General features: G+C 41.2%; 1 protein-coding gene across 1 annotated transcript in view; it reads left to right on the forward strand.

Moving 5' to 3' along the window:
• The first annotated feature begins 4806 nt into the window (after positions 1-4806).
• ITGB8 (integrin subunit beta 8) overlaps positions 4807-21865 on the forward strand; it is a 47850-nt gene continuing 30791 nt past the window's right edge. Inside the window, exons 1-2 of the mRNA XM_064411918.1 lie at positions 4807-6009; positions 21203-21288. Coding sequence (XP_064267988.1) covers positions 4986-6009; positions 21203-21288 — 1110 coding nt within the window. The 5' untranslated portion in view covers positions 4807-4985. The remainder of the gene's footprint in view (positions 6010-21202; positions 21289-21865) is intronic.

Genomic DNA, 21865 nt, shown 5'->3' on the forward strand with positions numbered 1-21865 from the left:
TATGCTCTTCTTACTCTGTTAGTTACTGAAGGAAAACAGGAAAATGGCACACAGATTAGTAACACAGGGTCAGGTCTTCAGCCCTTAGGCCAAAGTCCCACTGAAATTAGGTTAATGAAGTAACTTTTCTGGCCTACTATTCTTCTGCCTATTCCTTTCGGAAATCAAGCCATGGGGCCTGTGAGTCCATGAAGTAATATCTGGAAAGTATTCATGACAGCATATAGAAGAATCCCAGGTAAATTTCATGCTTTGAAGACAGACCACAGGGGACCTCATGTCTCTGAAGTCAGAAAGACTCTCAAAACAATGTATTTGCTAAAAGAACACACATCTGTCTAAAATATCAGTTCTGTCACATAAAAATGCAGAGTGGAAATACCAAAAAATCTTAGTGAAACACTGTTATTTAAAACTCTTCATGTGACAACAACTGAAATGTTCTTCTTTCAGAATACATCTGTTCAACTAAATATACTACTGGGGTTTTTTACTAATTACTTCCAGAAAGAGATTTTTAGAGCATTTCAATAAACAACTTCAGCTTTGACCACTTGTTACAATACATATTTTTATGGTTTTGAGTATCCTAGGGGGACTACATAGATAATTTCTTATGCTTTCTTGTGTCTAGAAAAATCATCCTATTCTTTCTTAAACAGAGGACAGAGACACCTTCACTAAGGCCCCCCAAGAGTCAATATACAGATCAGCTGTCTGCACTACAGATCTCTTTGGAAATGAGTGTGTAGAACTTAAAGCACTGGGTTTAACCTAGTAAACCCTGAACAGAATGATACCTTCTCACCTGTGAAACAACTGCCCTTTCTGTCTCAACTGCTTGCTGACCATTTCTGCTGAGAACCCATCTGCACTGGCTTTTTTCTTCTTGAATAGTCCGAAATATCTCAGGTTTATTGTCTTATAACAAAGTCTTCTTTAGTGGACTTGTCAGAAGCACTGAAGTAGACAAGGATCGTGCTCAGGGATTTCAGGAGGGTTACATACACTATTTTTAATATAAAAATTTTACAATTCAATTGGTTATATAAACAAGGAAGAAGAATGTACCAGCATGGTATTGCAAGTAATTTTCTCAGAAAAGCAGAATGAAGAAATTTATGCCACATAAACCAGAAAAGAAAATAATTTTATAGTTAAAGTTTTCCAAATAAATAATGAATAACAACAATATTTAGATGCAGTATACATAAATCACCAGGCTGAGTATATGGAAAACAAATAGTGGTATTCCACCTGTCTCTGCATGACATTGACCAAACTGTTAACACCGAGAGGCTAAATGCAAAAAGGTATTGGTTCAGATGGGGCCAAGTTTCATGCAGGCCTACTGAAGTTGCAAACGTAAGTAAGGTTTGTAAATTCACATAAAATGTCCACCTGAAATCAATGTAAGCCTTCACAAAAAATTAAATAGATTATTGGACAATGTAGATTACTGTTTTACAGTAAAATGGACCATTTTCTCTTTGTGCCATGTACATCAGGAAGTTCAGTAGCATGGGCTGGTAACTAAGGTAGGTATTAATGAAAAAATAATGAAAAAATACTATTTTGGGGAGTAAAGATTTTGCTAGTTTGGAAACTGGCATTGCCAGTTCTTACAAGAACTGAGGCTAGAAACTAAAAATAGTGTGCAGAGTTTTAGTATCTTATAAGGCAAACATTTTCTTTTTCAGAATTATAAAACAAAAGCACATTTTGTTAAAAAATGGGTACTGCATTAGGCAGGTGGAATTATATGTAGAATTTTTCTGTATATAATAAACAGCATAGGTGATTGTTCATAGTCTGCACTTCTGAGGAAAAGGCCTATGACTTCTTGGCAATTGTTTTTTGGGAGTAGTCATTGATTTTGAATTGTTCAATCATTTTTAATTGATGGATTATAATGGATTTGCACTGACCTTTTTATATGAAACAGATGCAGTTTTAGATTCAAATATTGTAGAAAGAAATGAACCCAAGTGACAGCAAATGCAATGGTATCTGACAGACAAGCATGATTCTTTTACTTAGTTATACTGCAAAAAAATTCAAATTTGCGTGTCAGTGCAATCAAGTGAAGCCAAAAAAATCCAAAACAATTACTGTACTCTTGCAGGATTCTATACAATTAAAATAGGGAAGCTGAATGAAAGAAGAATTAATTTAACAGTACAAAAATACTTTTTATGGGGATTTTAATTGTGTCTAAGATTCCATGATAATGTAAGAAATCACAAGACTGGATAACTAATACTTCTTATTTCAAAAAGCTTTGATATTAGTTGCAAAATACCAGCAATCTTCCCTTTGCAGTCCTGGTTTGGACTCTCCCCCAAGAAATGGCACATTAAAGATGGTTGGAAACATTCAACCAAAAAAGGAACATGGTTTTTGTAAGAAAAGTTTTGGGGTTTCTGACCAGCTCTAGTTAACATTTATTGCATATGCAATATTTTCAAAGCTGTTTCCTGAAAAGAGAGACTATTCACCAACAATGTGATAGACAATTGCATTTTGTTTCAATAAAGCTAATGTAAATACTGGAAAGAAGCCACAGTTGTAACACTTCAAGAAATTTAGGAAGCATGTAATATAATAACACACTTTCCACCACAAAAATTTGTAGAATAACTTAGGCTGGAAAAAGCCCCCTGAGGCCCAACCATCCCTCTGCTCAAAACAGGTTCAATTAGTTCAGTCTGCTTGGGAACATGTTCAGCTAAGTGTCAACTCCCTCCAAGGATAGAGATTCCACAAACACATCACTTCAAGGTTTCATAGCCCTGTGGATAGGACAATGGATTGAGATTTTAAATCCATTTCCAGTCGTGTTACATTCCTTGTTACAGGAGTTTAGGAGTTACATACTCTCATATGTGACCTTGGATGATTCAGTTTGTTCACTTGCAAGGCTAGAATTGTTATTCAAAACTCCTGCCTAATTACATTATTGCATTATAAACAGTCTAAATAACTTGCTTTGCATTATAAACAGTCTAAATAATATATTCAAAGATGCTATCACTGCAAAGTAAATGTTTTTAAGTCCTTGGATTTCACCATGGGAAGAATGAAGCTAAAGAAATAGGGTGTTTTACATGAAGTAGCAGACCATACTTTAAACTCTTACAGCAGCCTCTACACATTGAGGCCTAAACCATTGGTCTCTTCAGCTCTTGGCTTTTTTACTGGTGACTTTATTCAGAGTGCATAGTTCTCACACAACATTGGCATCCTTTTCATTATGTTTTCAGGGTTCAAGTTAATGACCAGAGTGGTTTCATTTGGTAACCTTATTATCAGATTTTATATGAAAATGATCCATTTTTATTCTTCCACATTAAACATTATTCTTCCACATTAAGTATTGTCTTTCTGCCCAGAATATGAAATGCTTGCATGATCTCATCAGGAGTAGTGCATGATGATTCCTACCTGTATGATGAACAGCCTTTGCTTAGAAACTCAGAAGATAATTCATGCTGTTGAGGACAGCATTTTCTTTATGCTGCTTATGATAATTTACATTCTGTCTAATAAATAGTTTCATACACAATATATCTGTATGGGATATCAATTTTATTGTTCCTCCCATCAGCACCACTTAGACTATGCAGGTGAAAAATCCAAAATAGAGAGATCCCAGTTTCAGTCATTGTTGCTTCTGCTGGCATTTTGTTTAAAGATATTTCCTCGAATTTCTTGATGTATCATCTGAATCTTTTTTTTTTTTTTCCAGATACATTTGAATCACCACAAATTTGCAACATCATGATCTGTAAAGTACACATTACAGTACAGGAGTAAATTGAGTTTAGTTCACCAGTCACCAGTGTATCTTACTTCAAATAGCACCCAACTGAGTTCTCAAGGGACATGTAGCTCAAGGGACAGTGTTTGAGACTATGACCTCTGAAATCATAAAGCTTTTAGGTAAAGAGTGCCACAATATTTGAAGTCCTGTAGATGCTACATTTCTTTCTGAATGTCATTACATATGGCTTTCTCACATCCCATATCATATCCCCATTTGGGCTGTGACCACTCAAGGAATGATAGTCAGATGTCTGAAATGGGGGATTTTTCCAAAATGAAGCAAAAAAGATGATACATCATTTAAAAACTCCCAAGAGTGGGATTGCTACATTGCCAGTTCTTCCTCACCACTCTTGAACAAACCCACCGTGCTCAGTTTCTGACCTCTGACATTCAGATGCTAAACCATCTCAAGGCTTAGCACAGGATCTGAAAAGGCTTCCGCAGCCCTTTATTCGTAAAGACAGTGAAACAGCACATGATTTACACTGGTTGCATTTGCAGGATTTATTAAAGTTGTACCCTGCATAGGCAGACTTAGATGCAGCACAGAGATCCTTTTAGGATCCTGCGCGCAGTGTCATCTGTGGCCGGTATCGGAAATGAAGGATGCCACAGGGCTGGCCACCAGAGACCCGAGGCCGGCACACTTACCCCGCAACACAGCCGGGCGGGGGCCCGGCCCCCGGCGTGTGACAGGGCGAGGTGCCCAGGAGGGTTTTACCTAGCGGGAAATGCCTCCACGCACAGCCCCCGCGGGGAGCGGAGCGCTCCAGGGGAGCACAGGGACGGGAGCTGCAGGGAGCTGCTCCGGGGAGCGGAGCCGGGCCGGGCGGGGCGGCGGCCGAGGTCGCACCTTGGCCCGGTGGGGCTTTCCTGGCCCGCACGGGGCGGTACTTTCCCGACAAGGTTAACCTTTGCGGTACTCCCACTGCGCCCGGAGGGGTGGAAACTCCGGGCAGAAAACATTCGGGGAGGGCGGTAAAGGAGGGGAGGTGGTTCTAGGTAGAGAAGTTTTGGCGGCCGCACCAGGGGCCGGCGCGCTACTGCCAACGGGACGCCCCGGGGGAAACGGCGGCGTTCCTGGGGCGGGTGGGCAGCGCCGCGGGTTACGGAGGTGCAGACGGCGAGGGTCGCACAAGCAAGCGGCGGTGGGTCACATGGATCGAGGGCCGGTCCAAGCCGGCAGAGCGGGGCGGAGCGGCTGCCGCAGGGCCAAAGCGGCGGGCGAGGTGCGGAGGAGGCCGGCGGCGCAGCGCTCTGCCCGCGGCCTTCGCCCGCCTCCCCGCCCGGGGGCAGCGGCCGTGCCGAGCTCGGGGAGCCGCGATCCAAGCCGCCGCCGAACAAAGGCGCGGGCGGGCGCAGTGACTTCAGCGCCGGGCCCGCCCCCGCCCTCGAAACCTGCCCCGCTGCCGTCTCCTGGCAACCTGCGGGGACCCGCGGGCCCGGCGCGCACCCTCCGCGCTGGGGCCGCACAGCGCCGCGCAGCGCCGCCGGCCGCGCTCTCCGGCCCTCCCCTCCCCGTCCTCAGCGCACCCCGTCTCCCCGGCGCGGAGAGGCGGACCGGCGGCGCCTCGGGACGGCGGCGGGCAGCGCCCACCTGGCCCCGGCGGGGGCGGGCAGGGGGCGGCCGTCCCCGCCCCCCCCGGCAGCCGCCCTCTTCGCCCGAGGGAGGTGCGGAGCCGCCGCCGCCGTTCCCCGCGCGGTGCCAGGAGCCTCCCCGCGCCCCCCAGGCAGCGCGGGCGGCGAGGCGCCCCTGGCCCGCCGGGCTGGAGGCGGATGGAGGGAGCCAAGCTCCGCGCTCGGCCGGGGCCCCTCTGCCGCCGGGGGAGGGCCGGTCCTGGCGGGGCGCGGGGGCGCGGCAGGCGCTGCCCCCGAGATGCGGCGGCCCCCGCCCGCCCCTCCGAGCTCCCTACCTGTCCCGGGCCCGCCGCCGCCCCTCCCCCGGCCCCGCCGCCGCCGCCCCCGCGGGGGCCGGGACTGAGCGCGCCGCGGCGCCGAGACGCGGCCCCGAGAAGAGGGCGAGGGAGCGGGAGCAGTGCCGGCCGCGGCGCATGATGTGGGTGCCGCTGCTGGCGTGCCTCACCGCGGGGATCGTCTCCGTGCCCAGGTGCCAGCGCGGCCCCGGAACCTTCCTCGGGGCGGCCCGGCTACTGGCGGCCGTGCCGGGACTCTGCCAGCGCTGTAAGTGTCCGAGCCCGGGGCTGCTCGCTGTGCCCCGGCTGGCTGGGGCTGTGGCTGGGTTTGGTTCTGGCGCGGGGTCGTGCGGGGGCGGGGGGCTGCCTGGGCCCGGCGGCTGCCCTGGGGCACAGCGCTGACAGCTGGGACCGCCCGGCGCCGCAGGCACTCGCCGGCCGGGCGGACGGTACCTGCTGCGAGAGCCGGGCTGGAGCGGCTCCTGTCCGAGCCTCACACCGCCAGCGCCAGCCCGTGATTTAACTGCCCGCGCCGGGGGCGTCCCGCCTTCAGGGAGCCGTGGCAGGTCCCGGGGAGCCGGCGGGACTATCGCAGGGTGCTGCGGGTCCTGGAGTGCACCCTCCCTCCGCAACACTCCGCGAAGCGGCACGCGGAGGGGAGCCGAGCTAGGGATGGACAGTTCTTGGGGATGGTAACACTCTGTTTTACGTCGTTTATATGGCATGCAGTGGCAGGGTTAAATAGGGATAGAGCTACGAGAAGATTGTCTTCTGTTTACCTTGGGATAACGTGCATGTTGACAGTTCCCCGGGAGCTATGCTTTTCGGCTGAAAAAGGCTCTGCTAGATGTGGATAACCCCTCGCGTTGTGGAATTGCTTCCCAAAGTCCCCAGCATCTGTTTCAATGTGTGCAGGCTGAGGGGAGTTTGTGCAAACGTACCTTAGATAGTGCAGCAGCTGACAGAGCAAGCAGGTTAGTCAGGTGTTTCATAAAGGATCGTATTTAGCTAGCAGTGATCATAAAAGCAGATCTGGTTGTCAATTATCTTTCTGTATTTTTTTTCTGCCTGTGGAATAATTGGTATTTTCCAGCTTAAGCCTGGAGCTGATTTAAAATGTTAACATGTAACCTCTGAAACTAAGATTTACAATGGGAACAATGTATTAGTCTTAAATTCTTTATTGCATATGTGACAAATTCATGCCTAATTCAGTAGGATTTGCCCAGTGCTATTAAAAACAATGGAATAATTTGTTAACTTTCATAGGATAATTTTTTTTTACTTTTTTGGCTTCATACTTAGAATTCAGAACCAAACCAAATGTCAATAGGAAAAAATAAAATATATTATTAAATTTCTTATGAAACATGACATCTTGTATGTAGTATCCCAGATTTTTTTTTTTTATGCAGTGCAATTGAGTTGAAAGGCTAATTGAAACTTTATGAAGAGGATGGTTCTGTGCCTGAATGCAGTGTTGTTTTTGCTCATGAGTGTATTTCCTGGGTACACACTAGTGCAAATAATGCATCAGAAGAGAATGCCACAGGAGAGGTTGTGCATGGGGCTTTTGTATGCCAAAGGATGCTTGCTGTCTTTGTTGTGCTTCATAGTGAAAATATATATGGGCAATGCGTCATGGGTTATTGTGACAACAGCTCTCAGATTGGGCGGACTGTAACTCACATAGACCTTGTTTTTTCCTTTTCATTTGAAACCTCTGCTAATTCATGAAAGCTGAAAGGCACACTGAATTCTTTCCTTCATACATAATCACTTTACAGGCTACAGCCGCAGTTGAAGCAAGAAGAGTGTTTTGTTTTGTTTTTCTGTGAATGAACACGTGAAATTTTTTGTTATTATTAATGTGATTTGTGATTTTTACATTTGGCTGTGATAGCCAGTACAGCATCACCTGGATTCTTTGAATGTCTGCACGCTGCTTTGAGAGAGACTGGGCAGCAGCTCCATGTACAGATATTTGGCAGCATGGCTTTGTTCAAGCCGCCACTCCTCTTTGCTTCTGCAGCAACAGTGCTGGGCATGGAGAAAAGCATTGTGCTGTTCCTGTGCCATCAGCAAATCCAGTTTATTTATGTGCAGAGTTGGCAGAACCTGCGTATCTGTTGCACTGAATCTCCAGTTCTAAAAGAGACTGGAATTAATATGAAATGTACATGGAACTCAAATGTATTTCATTCTTATTGGAGCGTTTGTGGCTCATCCAATTGAAAAATTGGGAGTTTGATGCTACCTGAGGTATTTGTTCTGCAAACTGCAGTTTGAGATGTGAGTCACTGCTTGGGGATAAGTAAAAGTGGAATTTGGCTCAGGGTTTGAAGTTATAAGGAGTGCAAAAAGAAATCTCACAACGCTGTAAATTTGCAATTCCCAAATTACAGGTCCTGTAAGCTCAGATAAAAAGAGTAGTGTTGCTGCCTTCTACAAAGAGTCCCTTGTTCAATAAGTCTCACCAAAAGGAAATTTGCAGTTCAGTAAGCCAATTATAACAAATACCTGACATAAGAATCAAGCTAGTTCTGTAGGGATTTCTACAGATCCCTACATTTGTGTTTGAATATTAAACCTGACTAGCTCCTAAAGGTGTAAACCAGTGAACAGAATAAAAGCAGGATTCTACAGCAAAAGCATGCGTATGCATTGTGCTAACCAGTTCAGTGAGTGCTCACTTCAGTGAAGACAGTACTCTTGCCTTGTTCAGAACCCAACTGCTGAAACTTATTTTTTAACTGCTGTATAAGCACATAGGTTATGTGGGGCTTAAGTACTGAAGAATGACTGATTGGTCAGGGTTAATAGATGACATTGGTTCAAATCTCCGCAGTGTCCCAAAACCAGTTATAATTAATATTAACATCTGAAAACTAAGGTATTTGGTGCTTTCCAAAATACCCAAAGAGTTTTTCCTCTGTGAAGCTCAAGTAAACAGAGTGTACTTGTGATGTGCAAACAGGGATGGGATAGAATGAAAATCTTTATCTCTGGATTAAAAGTTGGAGAACAGTCACACAGCAATTCTCTTAGATAGTTGTGATTGACAGGTCTCTTTAAATACCAACTTTAAAAGTTTGTATTTTCAGTCTTCTTGAGAGTGTCATTGGAAAGACCGCTGGGGAAAGTGGGGGATCTGTGATCATGAAAGGGTCAGTTGTTAATTGATTTATGCCAATAGCATGACTTTTGATTCCTTAATTTTCTCCCATCAAGGTCTTTGGTGCTTCACCAGTTTGTCACATCAGATTTCCATGTGATCCCTCTAGCAAGAAAGTTTTATAGACCATTACTCGTGTTACTTCTCAAAGGAGTAAGAAAAGCTATTCAAACTACCCATGGAAGTTTTTGAAGAGAGGTGATCAGGAAATGTCCCATGACACACACACAAGCGCACAAAAAAGTCTGAAATAAAAGATTCGTCGTGATAGCTTTAATTGGTGTTTGTCTGTTAATTCTCTTGTGTACCCATGCGGCCCATTTTCTAATGAGACTCAGTGGAAGAAGCTGAGTTGTATGGAATACCCAACACTGAGCCTGTTCAGCTTTTCCTGAGGCTTAAAACAATCCAAGAAAAAGAGAAAACCCATTTTTCATTTCCTGAGTCTGCGTGGGTGATCTGCTCCCTAGGGCTAATGGGCCATCTTTGGGAAAGCCAACCTTTTGGGAACCTTTGGGAACCAGCCTTTGGGGAAAAACAAACTGGGTGTTTGAGAGGGCTGTCAGTTGCAGTTCTGAGGAATAGTCAGAGAGAGGTTTGTTCATGTGTGCATTGCTCAAGGAGCATATTTTGCCAATAACATGCATACATTTGCTTTGCATATTGTACACTTCTCATAATGTGTTGCAATTTCATGTCTCTTCAGGGGCTTATGTGGTAAGATTTTTTTTTTTTAATGGTTTTTACAAGTTGAATGAAACTCATAGTTGCATGTGTAGTGTTTACAATATTTGCATGCTACAGGTGTTTGAGATGAGGCTGGGAAAAGAGATGAGAGGGGCAGTTTATGAGCTAGAAGAGCAATAACTATGGCCCCCAGGGGCAGAAGCCCAGCGGGGAGGCCGGTTGTCCAGGATAGCTCAACGAGGGTCCAGGATCGCCCAGCGGGGGGTTCAGGCAGCCCAGGCAAGCTGTAGTGATTTGCAGCTCAGCTCATTAGTGATTTCAGCTCTTTAGCATGCCTGGGGCCGTCACCCTGGGTATCGCCGCAGCAGACGCAGAGAGAGAGGGAGCAGCGCTGTGTGGGTTCCGCAGGGTTCTTTTATTGGGGTCTCCGCGAAGGTTCCAGTGACAGCTCTCCTCTGCCGAACCGGGCAGGGCTAGGGGTTTTTATACCTTACAGGGGGATTGAAAACTGTCCAATAGTAAGGGTCAGGGGAAAAGTGACCTATGGATATACAGGGAGATAACAGGGTCCGAAAGGCGGAAGAGAGGGGCTTCTAAAAACCTTAGTCATGCTGACTTTGGTATTTCCTAGCTCAGGCTTCTGACCGCCAGGGCCTTGCAGGCCTTGTGCCTGCTACAACTAACCATACTCATGATGCTCTGGAAAGGTTGCCTCTGTTATTTTGGATATGCTGTTGCTGAGGAAAGTTGTCAAGGCAGTCTGAAGATTGCATGCATCAGAAATACTCTCTACAGTTTGAAGAGGAAGTTGCTTCTTCTTGGGCCTTTAAATTTTCAAGGACTGGAACTGCAACAACTGAGAAAGCAAAAATTAGACCCCATTAGTCAAGAGGACTAAATGAATAAATTTGATTTTCCATACAATCTAATTTACTTCTCCAGACCATCGGAAAGATGTAAGAATGTGAACTTCATGGAAGCTAAAGAAAATCTTCATTAAATGACCCCCATTCCACAAGTGGCTATTAAGATGTCAGATTATAACCTTCCTTAAACTTTATAGAGCACTTAAATGCTGGTAATATCTTTCAAATCCCTATTGATGACTTGTCCATGTTTGGTCTTGAGTTTTGGACAATTAGAACTAATTACTAATTACCATAAGAGAAGCAAAATGGAAGATATTTTATTTGCAAATTGTGTAACTTGACATGGGCTGCTGATATTTATTAAGACTTTTTAATAACAGTTGGACCAGAGGATTTAAAGGATCTTTTCCAGCCTAAATGATGCTATGATTCAAGGAGGTACTCCTGAGCCTACATGTGCCTTTCTTATCCTCATCTCTGAAAAGTTCCCCCACTTATATGAAGGTGGAATCGTTCAGGACAAAAGCTCGAAGAACAGAAGGCTCAGACAGATGCATATAAGTTCAAGCTTTTAATGTAAATATATATCAATGTACAATATTAGTGGTGGACTTGGCAGTATTGGGTTAAGCGCTGGTGTACGTGACCTTAGCGGTCCTTTCCAACCTAAATTACTCTGATTCTCTCCTATGATTCTGTGAATAGATCTGATGTAAGAAACATTAACCTTAATGTATAAATTAAATCTATGTTACATGATTTTTTTTTCAACAATGTATATTTTAAAAACAATACCAAAAAAGTGTACTTTCTTAGATCAGGATAGGTGTATCTAAGGCAGTGACTGAGATTTAATGACTTCTGTCAGGGTAAGAAGAACAAGTGGAATAGCTTGGTGTTCTGGCCTTTAAAGTTTGCTTAGTGTTCTTAAAATATATAAATGGCATTAAAGTCATATGTTATATTTTCAGAACTTATATATGTGAACTATTTAGAACTTTTACTGTAACTGGTAATCCAGATATCCTGGTATAAATTTGACTTCTCATGATGAATTCACTGAAAACAGAAAACTGGAGAAGGATGTAGTTTACATTTTGTTAATAAGCTTTCTGTGTTTTGGGGTTTTTTTTAATAAAATTCTAAGGCCTCGATGCTTCTCATTCTACTTGCATCCTCCTTTTCAGCGAAATCTTGTTTTCTAAGTTCCTGTATCTCTCCTACTAATTGCTGTCTTCTGTCTAACCAGTGGAAAGATGTAATAATTCTTTCTCATCTGCTTCAGCAAACATAATTTTTTGATGGACAAAGTAGGATATGGTCTGTTATTCTTTTCTAAGTACTTGAACTTCATTAATTTTTTTCCTTTTGGCAGTTTACATAAATGGACTTGGGCTATTTAGTTTAACTTTTGAGAAGGAAGTGGGGCTCTAATGAGTTAGTTCACTGTACACTGTAATGGAACCTTTCTCCAAGAAGAAAAGTAAGCTTCTTGCCAGCCATTCAGGATTCCCCCTTGTTCTGGTGGCAGAACAAGAATAACCCCTTGAGCAAAATGTAAGTGTTTCAGGATGATCAGAATTTACAGCATTAGAAAGCTGCCAAAAAAGCAAATTCTAGCTGAGGCTAAATTGGCCTAAATTGAAAACTTTGCAAAGCTCATAATTGACTTTTTTCTTTATATGTTTCTCTGCTTCCCATGACTTCATTGTCATATGCCTGTGGTAACTTCTTGGTATTTACCCATGGTGACAATAATAATGAGTCTGAAGTATTTATGGTCATCGAAAGATGCTGAGACAAATATTTTAACTATGATTATTGGAGAAAGAAAATTCTGTAGCTTTAGGCAGGTTGCATGATGTTAGTGGATGTTTGATTTTCGTTGTACTTGAGGCCTCTTCTCTGCCCACTGATTTGGGAGTTAGATTGTTAGCAGCAGTAGTTCAGGGGTTCAGATATTGAAGATATTTTTGGTGTTTTGCAGTTGTAGCAGTGTTATGAATACAGCTGCATGATGAATGGTGGCATCACGAAAGTAGTCCAAGTCTGATTAAACCAGTAGCTGCCCTTTCCAAAATAAATTCTGTACCTTCTCGATGTTCAAGGGAATTAGGCTAAGAGAATTCTGTTTGTTCTATTCGTGAGAGTACAATTTATTTCCATCTTAGCTCTGCAGGGTGGAAAGGGTTAGTACTGTGTTGAGGACAACTTGCTTCTCTCAGATGGGAGCTTCTTCCTGGAAACAATCAAGTTCCTATCTTTTTATTCAAAAAAGACTACTAGGAAATAAGAAAACTTGTAACAACTTACACAATGGCACAAATGGCACAAAGTAACTAAATAAAACTAATGACATCAGCAAGCAAGCTCTTCTAATCTAAGCAAAATTGTTGGAGTGCATTTTGCTGTTAAAAATGTTGTGGCATTACTTCAGAACATTAAATAAACCACTACCTGTTTAAAGCCTAGAATTTGCACGTTTGAAGTCTGTCCCTTAGAGAGTATTTAAGGTCTGCACCTGCAGACACTACACATATGTGCAAACTTCCTTGAAAGAGCAAAAGGAAAAGCTTGCATTCAAACAGTCTGTGTGCACCTGTAGTTTACTTATAGTTAGTATGTGAGTCTGCATATTTTATAGCCCACTGTCATGTTTTGCGTAATCTTTGCCCCTGAATTATAAAAAATTAACAGGCTAAACCTAGAATAGAGGCTTGCCAGTGTCTGTTCCTAGACAGGTGGGTTGGGTTTTGAGGTTTCTAATTATGAAAAAAATCCCAGAAAGTTTTTTATCAATTTGTCTCAGGGACAATAACTATCTTTGGAGATTGAAAATCTTATTGAAAAGCAAATTATTGAAATAACAAATACCAAACACTTGGTATTCTAGAAAACAGTAGCATTGTTTAAATAGCCCTCTTAATTATTCGAGAGCTCCTCCCAGTCTTGTGGACTACATACAAGTCCCTAGAGAGTGGTGGTTATCCTCTCTGATACCAGTCTTAGCTTTTATTTAATATTCTTGAGGTTTTCTCATGGAGGGTATAAACTATGTATGTTCAATGACCTGTCTCCCTAATCCACACGTGCACAGCTTTTGGTTTGTTTCAGGAAAATCTGTAAAAGCACAATTCCGTTTATCATTTTTTGTTCAGAACTGAGGGACTTGTTCCCCTAGGTTGTCAGCTTTGGGAATTTTGATCTAAAATGCTGAGTAGCTTTGTTCCAAACCACCATGTATGCAGATAAAAGATAATGAAGTAAGCTGTTTTCATTGCTATGGACTAAGAATCTATCAGGTTGTCTTTGGTGACACTGTGTGGGAAGAAGTAGCCCTGAGCTATTCTTAGCAGTTGCCATCCTCTGCCCTGCTGCTGGGTATGTGAATTTAGAGTTGGTGCCAGGATGAGGTCATGCTCCTATAGCGCAGAAAGCAGCAATCTGGTGATGATTAGAAATGCGATAAAAGGGTACTTTAGAGAAACAATTGGGGTTTAAGGCCTGGTTTGAGGAGGTAGAGCTATAGAAAATGGTGGAAGATAAAGCTTAGGCTTGTCTTTTATTCGAGGTTGATCTTCTTAAGCAGGCAGAAAATAGTCATTTTTATCTACCTTTATAACCACCATGACCTCCTAGTTAGGTAAAAGTTTATAGAATACACCGGAAAGTACCGACTGTTCTGGGCTGCTGATGGGCTACCTGCTAACTGTGCTTACTAATACAAAAGAAATTAAATTAGCAATGATATATGGCAGTAGCCATTCAAGGCTTTGCTGAAGCAGCATGACTGTATTCAAGCTGATCAACTCCAAGGGAACTTCTAGCAGCTGTAGATGACTGGAGTACAATGACTCCTGTGCCCATGTTCCATCCTAGGAAAAAGAACTAACACAACTGCACGCATCTTGAAGTTTCCTTGAAATCAAGAGATTAAAAAAAAAAACAAAAACCAAACTACATTCTAAGCTCTCTGGTTCCATATGCTTTGCATTTTTATTGGTGTAAAGCTGTGCAAACAGGACCATCGAACTTGCGCAGTAGAAGCATTAGCTTTTATGACTGTGGGAATTAGTCTGTTCTAATGATATAATCCTAGTAAATTTTCCTGTATGTTTTTATTTGCAAGATACAGAATAGGTTAGTTTCTGAAGCCAAGTAGTCTTTGACTCATTGTTTGCAGACATGAATTGCATCAACAAAATGTAACCATCTCCCAGAAAGGCAGGAAGTTTCATAGAAAGGAGAGGCTACAAGTAAAGTTGGCCAAGAAACAAAAATTGTGTTGTGAAAAATTTCAAGGTTGCATTGCTTGTTTTCATTCTGTATTGTGGCTTGGGAACAAAGTCAGACTGGAGTAGTCAATAGCTCTCTCTCTTGTAGTCAAGGCCATGTCTGGGGCTGTGGTTTGAATGTTGTGCTTTGAGTCCTAACTGTGATACCTGTAGATACTATGGGTAATACCTTTTCAAAAATGCTGTTATATACATCTTTCTGAAAAAAAAAATCTTCAAAATTGCTATATATGCATGAAAAACTTAGGTTGCTATGCATCTGTCTGAGGCTTATGTTCCCGAAATCTTCACCTTGAATAATGTGCAACCTTCATGTGAGTACGGATCTTTTCTGAGAGATGGGGATAAGAAAGACACAGGTAGGCTCAGAGAATGTCAGGAGTATCTCCTTGAATCATAGCATCATTTTGGTGGGAAAAGACCCTTAAGATTCTCAACCATTAACCCAGCACAAGCTCATCACTAAAACATGTACCTCAGCATCACATCTACATGTCTTTTAAATACCTCCAGGGGATAGTGACTCTACTGCTTCCCTGGGCAGCCTGTTCCAAGGCTTGACAGCCCTTTCAGTGAAGATATTTTTCCTCATATCCAATCTAAACCTTCCCTGGCGCAACTTGAGGTAATTTCCTTTTGTCTTATTGCTTGTTAGCTGGGAGAAGAGGCCAACCTCCTCCTTGCTGCAACGTCCTTTTCAGGTAATTGTAGAGTGTAATAAGCGCCCCGCCCCAGCCTCCATTTCTATAGACTAAATCACTCCAGCTCCCTCAGCTGCTCCTCATAAGACTTGTGCCAGACCCTTCCCCGGTTCCCTTGCCCTTCTCTGTGCATGCTCCAGAACCTCAATGTCTTTTTAACTAGCAGCTTTCCAGCCCCTTTTCCCCCCAGCCTGTCGTGCCACATGGGGTTGCTCTGACTGAAATCCTGAACCCGGCACTTCCCCTATTGAGCCTTATATAAATGGCTCAGAGCCTAATATGAATATCCTTCTCTAATTAAAGAAGTGTCCATATACTTTTTGGGAACTCCATGTTTATGTACCTTTACAGAGCAGACTTACAAAGCTTTTCTATCCTCCAGCATCAGCTATGACTGTTGTTTTCTGCCAGTGCTTTCCCAATGCTGTGTTGACAGAGGTGTCCTCCCTTTTGTCTGTGCTGTTCAGCTGAAAGCCAGTGTCATCTCTCTCCAGTGGCGTCACCCAAACATTGCACAATGTGCAAAAAAGGAAGATCTTGGTGCTTTTTCCTGCGTGCTTTGCAAAAGCACAAACCCAGGCATGGCAGACTTCTGCATTGCTTTGCATTTTAATGGCTTTTTAAATCACATGTGTAGCTGTAACTAATGACCCTTATGTTTAAAAGGTACTGTCTTCATAGGTAATGCAGATTAATTTGGGAACCCCAAATCTTTGGGGGGTGGTATATTGGCAGAGTCGGAATTGAAAGTCCCTATCAATTATCAGGACTTGTTCACTAGTGATTCTTTTCTGAATTTATTTAGATGTGCAAAGACTTCTTACTCTATTCTCACCTCTGCCTCTTACCATTTCTGTAACCACATTGTGGTTTATCTCTTCCAGTTCCATTTTTCCTATTAGGAGCACTGTAAAAGTTGATTCGTTTGGTTTGGAGGGTTTTTTATCTCGTTTGTTTGTTTGGAAAGGTGTTTTTACTCATGTGCCAGGTTTACAGAAGAATTTTTTGAGAGCTCAGAATTTAATTGTGTTTTGCACCTTTCTTTTACATATCTTTATTTTCTTAGTAAAAACATGTCTCTGCCATACAGAGTTTTAGTTTACTGCTTCTTTTGTTGCTGGCAAAAACATTTTCAAGTCAGTGTGCAGCTTAGCTTCTTTCTGTCTGAATAATGAAACTAAAATGCCCAAAAGTTAATGATGAAGTGAAACAAATTAACAAATCCCATATGAAATAGAAAAAAATGGGAGGAAAGAAAAGTTGTTTGGTATTCTTCTCAAGTGATCTTAGAATTTTATTATAAAGCATAAAAAGTGTACAATATTCAAGTTGGAATCTCCTTTCGTGGGCAAGGTTGAGTACCTCTTAAAGCTGATTTTGAGGTATACTTTGTAATCTTATTGGAAAATCTGGTGATGACATAATGTGTTTTTAAGGCATGGCGCAAAAGGCAGAGAGAGTTATTTCTTGTTTGGAAAAAAGAGGGGAAAATCCCTAATTCCAGGACTGGGTTTTAGGATTGGCAGTTAAAGCACACACACTCATTTTTTTTTCCTGTAATCTGAGCAAGTAACTGTCCGACATAATAATCATGGAAAAATAATCCCTCCTCTGTAGCATTTTTATAATGCTTTTCACTGTACCTGCACGCTCAGCCAGAGTGAATGGGGAAGCCATGTGTTAGGTGGGACTGCCACTGTCTGTCCCCTCTGCAGGATCGTATTGCTCTGCTCTGAAGACAGAAAGGTGAAGGTAACTGCAGTATACTGCATAAAAGCTGCAGCTTTCCTCATAAATTAGGCTACACACAAGTTAGTGAAGGCCTCATTCATTATCTGTGCAGAGGGATAGCCTGGCTGGTGGCTGCCCTAGAACAAGATTAGGTGCACAATTGAAGGAAAAACAGCTCTGTGGAAGCTGGTTATTTTCCTATCTGCTTGCCTTAATGAGTGTTCACCAGTGTGGGGGCCATGATCAGGGAGTATAAGCTGCAAGCTATATTTTGGCTTTGTCTTTTAAGAAAGCAGCTGGTACACCCTCCAAAACCAGCACAAGCGTGTACCAACTGTGAAGCTGATACAAATCCAAATTCTTGACTGTACTTGAACAAAGTGCTGTCTGTTTGAAAACCTGTTTAACATCCCCTCTGAGACGCCAGAGTGCTTTATTGCTATTTCATCTTTGAGATAAATACCCTGATTATGATAAGGTTATTTTCATAATAAGGAGGCAGGATATAATTATAACATATAGGATATTTGTCTTGCCTTGATCCCTCTTGTTGCAGAGAGTTTAGGCTTGCCACACCTGTGATCACTGTAAATAGCTGCAGTTGTTGGAGCATGGTTGTAATTTTGTGGAGTAGGCTGGAAAAGTGTAGTTTAACCTGATGCACTTTTTATTATATGCATATGCCTGTGCAGTTCCCAGCACAGAATTTGGCCCTTGTCGAAAATACCTTTTGGCATACATCAGTTCAAACTAAGCCAGTAGAAACTAGCCCTTAGCTTTGGCTGAACAGTAACTCAGTCTTGTCTGGACTCTGTTTTTGGTGAAGTGGCAGGAAAAATCTCAGTTCTTTTTTAAGTCAACTCATAAAAAAATATTTCTTGCTTTACCATGATTTTTTTAAAGCAACTGAAAAGTTTATATTCAACAGTTATGGTTTTAGAGTAGGTTTACAACTAAATAATAAATATTTGATGAATGAAAGCATGTCCATAAATGTTACTGTTAAAATGGACTCTACTTGGGAACCAGAGTAGTGATGTAGACAGAATAATAAATAAAGAAATTAATTCAACTTTTTCAAGTTTCTCTTTATTAAAAACACGAAATTTCAACCTTTTGTTCCAATGGTACCAAGCTTCTCTATTGCCAATCTGTGACTTCATGTTGTGAAAATTGAGCTCTTGAGACTGTAGAGTTATCAGCAAAGAGTTTTGCATCCAGAAGTACTGTATATCCCATTTGTTAAAATGTTTTATTTGCTGTGATCACACTGAAACTGGATTTTAAGATATTTTTTCTGACTTAGCAGTCTGCAAAGGCACACAGACCCCCCTGTGTTTTACTAGACAGGCTGTATTAATAAACTAAATCAAGTTTCAATAGATTCAATAAACTAACCATACAGAAAAAAAAATTGGGACAGTTATTTTTCAGTCAGTTTTCCAATGCATCTGGAAAATGGCATATAGACACATACTGTTGTTTTTTCTAGCAAGTGCATATTAAAAAAAGGTGTTAGTATTTTGTTATATGGTCAATGGCATTTAAACTATGTGTTTTGCAGATAGGATTATATGTCTTAAGAAAGGAGTTTCAGATATTATTGTAGGAAATTAATTAGGCCATACTTACTATTTGGTTTACTTGGTTTACTGATTGCAATGAGTAGGAATTAATCTTCTTTATTCCTTATCTGAATAGATAGAAACACAGGTTTCTCATTTTTTCATGTCAGCTATTCTTAACAGAACAGCTCTGTCTCTTAAAATGAATTTTAACTTGAATGGGTAACTTCAAAGTTCATGTAATTTTCTCCCTATTTTGCTATGGTGCTCTTAAAACCACTATTACGCCGCAGATCAGCAACTTACTTTTTTCCTTGTTCTTTGACACTTTTACTGAATTTATCATTCTTTTTTTCTTGTAATGCCTTTCATCTCTGCTGTCTTTGATACCCAGTTGAAGATGGGAGGGGTGTTTGTTTGCCAAGAAAAATTACATTCCTTTTATTTTTACTCCTTCAACAACTTTCCATTCTGAGTCTTTGCACTTTATGAATACTGTCTAGAAAGGGATCTGTGGCAAAGTCTACAACTCTGTGCATGTCAGTACCTACCCAAAATCTTCATACTTATTTCCCTCTCCTGCAGTATGTAGTAACATTTGCTGTGGCCTCTAGGACTGCTCTTTCAGAGTGCAGAACTAGAACTGCATAAAGTGCAGTTGCTATCTTCTTATAATTACAAAAAAGTTTTATTGTGTTAGTGCTGAATGAGTTTGCTCTTATTTCACATCCAAGTAAAACTTGCTGTGCTTGTTTTTATAACAAAAAGCAAACAAAACCTTCAGATTTTATTTTGTTCTTTTCTTCCTCCTTAGCAACTCCTCATTTATTTACCCCTACCAACCTCTCCCACCCTTTAATCAGTTTTCTCTGCATTCCAACACCTTCCCAGGCTGCTTTTCAACTTACTGTTTATATCATACCTGTAGCTCTCATTTTCATTTATGCTTTTTTTTCTCACATTGCCTTCATGGCAAAAATTGTCAGCAGCAGTTGGTATGAAATAAAAATATTGGTCTGACCTTTGAAATTAATTAAATTGCCACTAATCTACACATTATCAGTGTAATGCTGCAATTGTGGTGCACTAGGCTTATTAATACTGGTCTATGTGTTGTTGATAATAGTAACAACATGCAAACTGTGATTAGTGCCTTGCATCAGCCATCGTTCAAAGTGACCTCTTGAAAACTAGCTGTTTATATGATACGGGATCTCATCTTAGAATCCATAGCTGAAATCAGCAAGATAAATATTTTTTAAAAAGGTATTTTTTACATATTTTCCTAATACAGCCATCCACTGTGAGAAGTTTGTCTCATTACCTAAAAAGAAAGATGGTTTGCATTATTATTGCAAGTTGGAAAGAAATAATCTGAGACAGTGCACGTCGCCAAAACTTTAGATGAAAACCAAAGCTTTCATCAAACTGTTTTGGTGTAATGATGCACACATGAACCAATTAACATATGTAGCATTTTTTTGTATGCAGAAATTAAATTTCTTTTGTTCCCTTTATATTTTCTAATATGGCATGCTGAACGTGCCACAAAGCAGTGTTACTACTGAGCTGTGCATTTTGTGCCCTCCATATAACTCCTAGAAGGTGACTTCTGTCTTGTTAAGAGGTGCACTGGTCTGCAAGAGGCTCGTGCTCAACATGCTGAAAGGATACACTAATGCTGGCATTCAAGCCGAGCTGACCAAGTCCCTTGAAAAGACTCTTCTCAATACCAACTCAAATGCCAAAGTTTCATAGGAGAGAGTGGTAACTTAAGCAATAATCTATAAAGCAAAGATGTGAGAAGGATATAAAGGACTTCGCTGGTAGACATGTAAGCAGGCACAATTTTTGCAATTGTTGGTACAGAATGATGTGTCTTCAATCTGTGACACATGTAGTGTTGGATTCATTTCTATTTGCTTCTGGAAAAGAAAATCTTCCTCTTCTGGGAAACTATTCATTGCAAAAATGAATATGCAGAGGGGGAATATTTATAGAAGGTGAGAAAATACTTTGGGTTTCATGAGGAGTGAATAATGAATAATTCAGTCAAGTGTAAATGACTTAAAGGGAAAATGTCTGTGAAATGATAAGCTACCTAGTAAATTCTTTTCTGTTAGGCAGTAAATCAGCAAGATACATGCCAAAGATAAACTTGCACTTCAAAATTATTCTAAATCAGGATCTTAAACATTTGGCCTTGTGAATTGTGAATGGAGTTTATTCAATTTGTGCATATAGTTCTAGATTGTAGAGAAAAGAAAATTGTGTTCCCTTGCCACAGTGCCTTTGTTCTGTTTTACTTCTGTTTTAATATATTGTCATCACTCTTAATCTGGAGAAGTAATTTTTGAAATCTTGGTTTAAAATTAGGTATTTTACAATTTCACATATCATCATAAATCATGAATGTTTGGGTTTGTATTTCATTGCAGCGGAAAACAGATGTGCCACTTCAAATGCAGTAACATGCACAAAGTGTCTTGCTTTGGGTCCAGAGTGTGGATGGTGTGCTCAAGAGGTATGGCATTTTGCTTAATTACATTTGACTTTATGTTTTAGCTGTTTCTGATCTTTATAAAGATAAAGACCTTTAAACTGGGAAAATTATAGTGAGAAATAGCAAGAAAATCTTTAAATGACCCCTAGAGACAGAACCTGAGAAATCATGTGAAATACATTTTGTTTCCAAAAGAGAAAATGCAATCTTTTATTTGGAAAATTGCAGTAATTTTAAATAAAGTGAGACCTTCTTAATGCATTCCATCTGGTCTGTAGACAGCTTTGGCAGACTTACAGTAGCTTCGAGATTTTAACAGTTTTTGGCTTTGAAAGCAAAATTGCTTATCAGTACTTTATATTAAGTCCTTATCATATATGAAAACAAGTCTATACATATATGTCTACTGCATTTAGTAAAAGATTGTACTAACAGTGGAGTTGACTTCAGCTTCACATTGTATTACGATCCTATCACAAATGGAAAAAATTATGCTTTTCTCATTTTGACACTGGAAACTATCAGTTCTGAGACTTTGCACAGAAGATAGATCTTAGGTAGCAAGAATTATTCTGAAATTATTGTTACTTTGCAAACT

Source organism: Passer domesticus, chromosome 1 (assembly GCF_036417665.1).
Source record: "Passer domesticus isolate bPasDom1 chromosome 1, bPasDom1.hap1, whole genome shotgun sequence".
Lineage (NCBI taxonomy): Eukaryota > Metazoa > Chordata > Aves > Passeriformes > Passeridae > Passer > Passer domesticus.